This window comes from Quercus lobata, chromosome 3, assembly GCF_001633185.2.
Source record: "Quercus lobata isolate SW786 chromosome 3, ValleyOak3.0 Primary Assembly, whole genome shotgun sequence".
NCBI lineage: Eukaryota > Viridiplantae > Streptophyta > Magnoliopsida > Fagales > Fagaceae > Quercus > Quercus lobata.
Window position 1 is genome coordinate 67,739,375 of NC_044906.1, and position 7,183 is coordinate 67,746,557.

General features: G+C 36.5%; 1 protein-coding gene across 1 annotated transcript; it reads left to right on the plus strand.

The window, feature by feature from the left end:
• Positions 1-7,183, plus strand: LOC115978676 (disease resistance protein TAO1-like). Its single transcript, XM_031100520.1, has 5 exons — positions 1-596; positions 1,300-2,407; positions 2,836-3,255; positions 4,455-6,071; positions 6,166-7,183. Exons 1-5 carry the CDS (start codon positions 121-123, stop codon positions 6,844-6,846), a joined length of 4,302 nt encoding a protein of 1,433 aa, XP_030956380.1. The 5' UTR covers positions 1-120; the 3' UTR covers positions 6,847-7,183.

The following is a 7,183-nucleotide window of genomic DNA, read 5'->3' on the forward strand; positions in this document are numbered from 1 at the left end:
TGTACTCAATAATCACTCAGTTTTTAGCTGGCGGGATATGTCCAACTTCCAAGTTAAAACAAAACCTTTTCAAGGACTACCCTGAAAAAGTAAAGAACTTGAACTGTACAGCTAGCGGAAATGGAGAACAACAACGCCGTTTCCACTCCATCAACTCCGGGAGCTTTCAGGGTCCTATGGGACGTGTTCCTGAGCTTCAGAGGCGAAGACACACGCCACACCATCACCAACACTCTCTACAACGCGCTCACCAAGCTCGACATCCGAGTCTTCCGCGACGACGAAGGGTTACGCCGTGGGGACGTGATCGCTTCAAGTCTGCTCGAGGCCATCGAGGACTCTGCTGCTTCCATCGTCATCATCTCCCCAAACTACGCGTCGTCGCGGTGGTGCCTCGAGGAACTCGCGAAAATATGCGAGTGCCGGAGGCTCATACTCCCCGTGTTCTACGGAGTCGACCCCTCGGATGTTCGGAGACAGACAGGACCTTTTCAAGAACATTTTAGGAACCATGAAGGGAGGTTTGGGAAAGACATGGTTGACAAGTGGAGGAATGCCATGAAAAAAGCCGGTGAAATTGCTGGTTTCACCAATCGGTAAAGTGGTTTTTTTGTTTATTTTGTTTTGTTTTTTTTTTTTTTTAACGTATTATAGAGATGGATTATACAAATACGGTGGAACTAGATTTAGATTTGTGATTGAGTAATTGCAGAATAATATGGTGTTGGAAAAAACTTAGGTAGTCTCAGAGCAGTGCTCTGTGAGAACCCGGAACACTGCTTGGCCATAAGCCGACACCATTTGTGAGAGCCCGGAGCACTGCTCCGGGACCACCTAAGAATTGCCCGGTGTTAGTTTAGTGAGTTAGATGGTGGTTGTTCATGAGTTGAAAACTTAGGCAGATTTTAATATTTTATTGGGCAACTTGGGATTTGGTATATAAATATTCAAGATGGTTGTGGTTTTAATATATTTTTCATTCAATTTGAATTTTAAAATTGCAATTGGGGTTTCTCTCTTTGTATATGACTTCTCAATGTTTTACTTTACAAGCCAAGAGCTTACTTTTTCTTTATAATGAAGTATAGCTGTCATATGTTTTGTTTTTGTTTTTTCTTTATAAGCTTACTTTTTCATTATACTAATGTCTAACATTTAGTATTCTCTCTGCTCCATTTTGTGCTCTGGAAACAAGATACACAATTCATTCAAGTCCCTTCTATTGATATTTGAAATGTTAAATTATTCGCATCCCTGTGGCCTTTTAAATTCTGATGAAGTAATCGTGTTTATTGACAGCAAAGATGAACTATTGGTTGAAAATTTGGTCAAAACGGTTTTGAATGAATTGAGAAAAACTCCGGTGGGTGTGGCTGCATATACTGTTGGACTTGACTCTCGTGTTGAAAAACTGTTGAAATTGTTAGATATTAAATCTAATGGCATCCGAATTCTGGGATTTTATGGGATGGGTGGGGTTGGCAAGACAACCCTGGCTAAGGCTCTCTATAATAGAGTTGTTGGTCACTTTGAGCACCGGTGTTTCATTTCAAATGTTAGAGAAATTTCAGCTCAAGATAATGGTTTAGTATCTCTTCAAAATCAACTTATTAATGATCTTTCATCTAGTAAGGTGCTTACTGTAAGGGAGGTTGATGCTGGTACTGCAGCCATTGAAGGAATAGTAAATGAGAAGCAAGTTCTTGTTGTTTTGGATGATGTTGATAATATAAACCAACTAAATGCTCTAATTGGTAATAGAGAATGGTTTTATGAAGGAAGTCGAATTATTATTACAACAAGAGACTTTGAAGTATTATCCAAGCATCTTGTGACTGAGTTCTACGAGGTGAGAGAGTTGGATTTGTCCGAGTCACTACAACTTTTTAGTTACCATGCACTAAGAAGAGAGAAACCCACAGGCATTTTTTTGGATCTGTCCGAGCAAATGGTGTCTCTTACAGGAGGGTTACCATTGGCTCTGGAAGTATTTGGTTCTTTTCTGTTTGATAAGAGGAGATTAAAAGAATGGGAAGATGCTCTACAGAAATTAAAACAGATTCGTCCCCGCAATCTTCAGGATGTGTTGATGATAAGTTTTAATGGATTAGATGAACAAGAGAAGTGTATATTTCTAGATATTGCATGTTTATTTGTTAAAATGAGAATGAAGAGAGAAGATGCAATTGACATATTGAGGGGTTGTGGATTTAATGCTGAGATAGTAGTCTCAGTCCTCACAGCAAAGTCACTCATTAAGTTCACTGGGGACAATGTTTTGTGGATACATGATCAAATTAGAGACATGGGAAGACAAATTGTTCAAGAAAAAGACATTGTGAATCCTGGCTTGCGAACTAGACTCTGGGATCGTGATGAGATCATGAATGTCTTTAAGGATAAAAAGGTATCAATTATAATATGATATTTCTTATCAAGAAACCTCTATTACTTATCCTTTATGGTTCATGTGTGTATGCCGGGCAATGCTGCGTCTAAGCCCATTTGAATGTTATATGTCTTTACCATCCCCTGCCCTCCCAAGGGGAAAAAAAAAGGAAAAGAAAAGGCAGAAGATGGTTACTGGAGTTCCAGTCTATTTTCCATTTTCCAATATTACAATAAAGTTTTTTCAGGAAAAAAATCCGAATGTTCTTCCTTCTTATAAAAAATTGGATTCCAGTTGCCACCTTTTTAGTAGCCTTTTATAAATTCTCAGTCCATTAATATTCTTTCTTCTATGAAAATTTTAGGTGCTCAATAATATGCTAATTGTTTCCTTCTAGCTTGCCTCTACTGTTGATTCTTTAATACTTTCCATTTGATTGACAATAGGGAACCAAAAATATAGAAGGCATTGTCCTAGACTTCGAGAAAAGATTAGAAAACTCTGTCAAGGATGTAAGTGGTGACACAATTTCTTGGTATAACCTTCAAGGAAACCTCAATTTCACCTCAGCAGTCACATACTTAAAGGAAAGGTATAAACGTTATCTTGAAGATCGAGCAGAGAAAGAGAGAGAGGTTGTAATTTTCACCGATGCCCTTAATGCCATTGTCAGTCTTAGATTGCTCCAAATAAATAATGTGAATTTGGAAGGGAAGTTCAAATATCTTCCTGTTGAACTGAAGTGGCTACAATGGAAAGGTTGCCCCATGAAAAGTCTTCCTTCTGATTTTTGTCCTCGCAAAGTTGCTGTACTTGATTTATCAGAAAGCAAAATTGAACAATTGTGGAGTTCACGCAATAACAAGGTATGCTTTATTATAAATTCCATTGTGATTATCATTATTGTTTTAGCTGAATTATTATTATCACTAGTAAGTTACCCGTGCGATACACGGATAATGTTGTAATGTTTTATGTAAAATGATTTTGGAGAATGTTGTATCTGTATTATAGCATGATTGTTATAGAACTTTATTAGTAGCGAGTTCATCATAAAAAGTAACAATTATAAATTGCACACAAATATCCATTATAATTATTCACTTGAAAAAAAAAAAAAAAAAAAAAAAAAAAAAAAAAAACTTTGGAGGAATATTATAGAATAAAATTTGATATGAATGGACTCTCAAAAAAATAAAAAAATAAAAAAAGTTGATATGAATGTGTTTTTCTCATTCTCCTTAATTCTAAAACAAAATACATATCTCAAACACCTCCAATCAATCACATCATTTACAAAACCCACCAATCCACAATGTCCAACCTTAACATCAAAATTGTGATTGCTATTGCCACTCAATATAAAATGCAAGACCCATTTCCTTGGTTGTAGCCAACTCATGCAGGTTTAGATTAGATGAAACAGAAATATTTGAGTTAGGTAGTTGTCGTCGAAAGATTGAAAGTAAATGACATCGTTTTTTGTTTGTGTATTTGACATGGGATAACATGAAGAGCTATGGGTGGGATATATATAAAGGGGTAGAAGCGCAAGAGGTGAAAATGATGAATTAAAATGCAAAGAGTTTTGTGTGCATGTGTGAGAGATGAAAAGTCTTGAAACATTAAACTAAATGATACAAAGAATATTTATTTTTTAATTTGAAAATTCTTGAAACATTGAACCAAATGAAACAAAAGTCAATTTAGTTTGCTTTTATCTCTGATGTGGCAGTTGTGAATATTTCAATTATCTTTGTATAGAATGTGCCACTTGTCAAAACCCCATGTTTTTTCACATGAGATCTCTGCTTTTATATATATATATATATATATATATATATATATATATTGATGATTGATTGATTACTGCAGAATAGGAAGCTTGACCTACGGCAATAACTTTAAATTTTAGGTCGGCTTTCCTTGGTTATCTCCTGCTTTTCTTTCTATTTTAAGTCACTGAAAGCTGCCTAAGTAATTATGGTTTGTTCAGGTTTACATTTAGATGGAAAATTCTAATGTCAGTTCCTATTTTAAAAGAAGAAAACTTGTTGTTTTCCAGGTGCTTGAGAACTTGATGGTTTTGAATCTCCATGGTTGCTTTAATCTAGCCTCTGTTCCAGATTTATCTGGACATCGAGCCTTAGAAAAGCTTGTTCTTGAGCGTTGTGGGAAGCTGACTAAGATTCATGAATCAGTTGGGAGCTTGAGTTCATTACTTCATTTAAACCTGAGAAATTGTTCAAACCTTATTGAACTTCCGAGTGATGTCTCTGGCCTGAAACAACTTGAGAGCCTTATCCTCTCACGCTGCTCAAAAATGAATAAGCTGCCAGAGAGCATAGGCCACATGAAATCTTTAAAAGAACTTCTCCTTGATGAAACTGCTATAGCGACTCTTCCTGACTACATCTTCCGCCTTACTAACCTTGAAAGGCTTAGTTTAAATGGTTGCAAACTTCTTAAACGGCTGCCCCAGTTCATAGGAAAGTTGTGTTCTTTGAAAGAACTCTCTCTTAATCATTCTACATTAGAAGAAATACCAGATTCCATTGGATCATTGGAAGACCTTGAGAAACTAAGTTTAATGTGTTGTAAATCACTGAACAGAATTCCTGACTCCATTGGAAATCTCAAATCATTGTCCAGTTTTTTCATCAATGGTACTGCAATCAAACAACTGCCCTGGTCTATTGGGTTGCTATCAAATTTGAAGCACTTTTTAGTTGGAGAGAATCATTTTCTTAGCAAACTGCCTGATTCAATTGAAGGACTAGATTCTATTGTTGAGCTTAAGATGGATGGGACATCGATAATAGATCTGCCAGACAAGATAGGTGACTTGAAAGTAATTCAAAAGCTTGACATGAAGAAATGTGAATCTCTTAGATCATTACCAGAATCAATTGGGCGCATGTGGACACTTACTACTTTGATCATATCAAAAGCTAATATCAGTGCAATGCCAGAATCTATAGGAATGTTGGAAAATCTTATTGAGTTAAGATTGGATGGATGTAAACAGCTGCGTAAACTTCCGACTTCAATAGGAAACTTAAAGTCCTTGCAACAGTTGTTGATGAATGAAACTGCTGTGACAGATTTACCTGAAAGCTTTGGGATGCTCTCAAGCTTAATGGTATTAAAAATGGCAAAGAAACCTCATGTTGAACTGCTTGATAAAAGTACACCTGAAATTCCTGTTATTTGCAGTACAATAGAGGAACGTACGGTTTTTGAACTCCCAACATCTTTCTCAAACCTGTCCTTGCTGAGTGAATTTGATGCCTGTGCTTTGGAAATATCCGGTAAAATTCCTGATGATTTTGAGAAGTTGTCGTCATTGGAGATTTTGAATCTAGGCCACAATCATTTTTGTAAACTTCCCTCCAGTCTGAGGGGCCTGTCCATCCTCAAACAATTTATCTTGCCTGATTGTAAGGAGCTCAAATCTCTCCCTCCACTTCCCTCAAGTTTGGTAGAGTTGAATGTTGCAAATTGTATTGCATTGGAAAGTGTGTCTGATCTTTCAAACTTGGAAAGTTTACGTGACCTGAACCTTACTAATTGTGAGAAAGTGCTGGATATTCCTGGCCTTCAAAAGTTGAAGTCTTTGAGAAGGTTGTACATGAGTAATTGCAATGCGTGCTCCTCCAGCGTAAAGAGAAGACTGTCTAAGGTTCTCTCTCTCTCTCTCTCTCTCTCTCAATATTGCATTCAACCTTTAAAAAACTAAAAAGAAAAAGGTTTGAACTCTTGATTCCTTTTGGCAGATTTCTTTGAGGCATATACGCAATCTCGGTATGCCTGGAAGCAAGATTCCAAGATGGTTTTCTCAAGAGCCAGTTAGATTTACAAACCTTAAAAACCGTGAGATCAAAGGTGTTATTATAGGTGTTGTTGTCTCACTCAATCAGGAAATCTCAGACGACCTAAGATATCGTCTCCCGGCAATAGTGGACGTTCAGGCAGAGATCCGCAAACTGGATTACTGGATATACAAAACAACATTGCACTTAAATGGAATACCAAAGACAAATGAAGATCAAATTCACTTGTGTCGATATCCATACAATCATCCATTTATTTGGTCATTGAAAGATGGTTATAAGATACATGTGACAACGAGGAACCCACCACATATGAAGGGGGTTGAGCTAAAGAATTGGGGGATTCATTTGGTTTTTGAGGGTGATGATGATTATGAGGGAAATGAAGATTCATTAAATGAAAGCCAACAATCCATATCGGAAAGACTAGCAACCTTTTTCAGCACTTTTGAAGAAGAAGATGATTGTGTCCCTAAATCTGTTGGCGAAGTTGAAGAAAAACTTCAAAAAATTGAAGAAAGAGAACAACAAAGGGCATCTTCATATGGCAGAATTTACTATGTTTCTGCTTTCATTGTTCTTTCTTTCGCCTGTCTATTGAGTTGGTTACAAATATGGCGATAGGGTTTAGAAAAAAAATGGCATTCCAACCTATTGGTTTCTTGATTAGATGGTGAATAAGGGCATGCTTAGTAGGCTGTCTAATGTAATAGTTATTCCAATAGTTTAACTTTTGTTAGTTGATTATGTTTTTATTACAAGAAATAGTCATTTCTAATGTATAAATATATTTAAGAACTATTATAGTAGAGTTTGTAAAATAAGAGTAATTCTTAGGTAGTCCCGAAGTATGAAGAATAATACTCCCTCCTCTCACATTCATGGTGGGGTCTACTCATTAAATTCATGGTGGAGTCTGACATGAATATAAGAGAGGAGAGCATCATTTTTTTGTACTTCG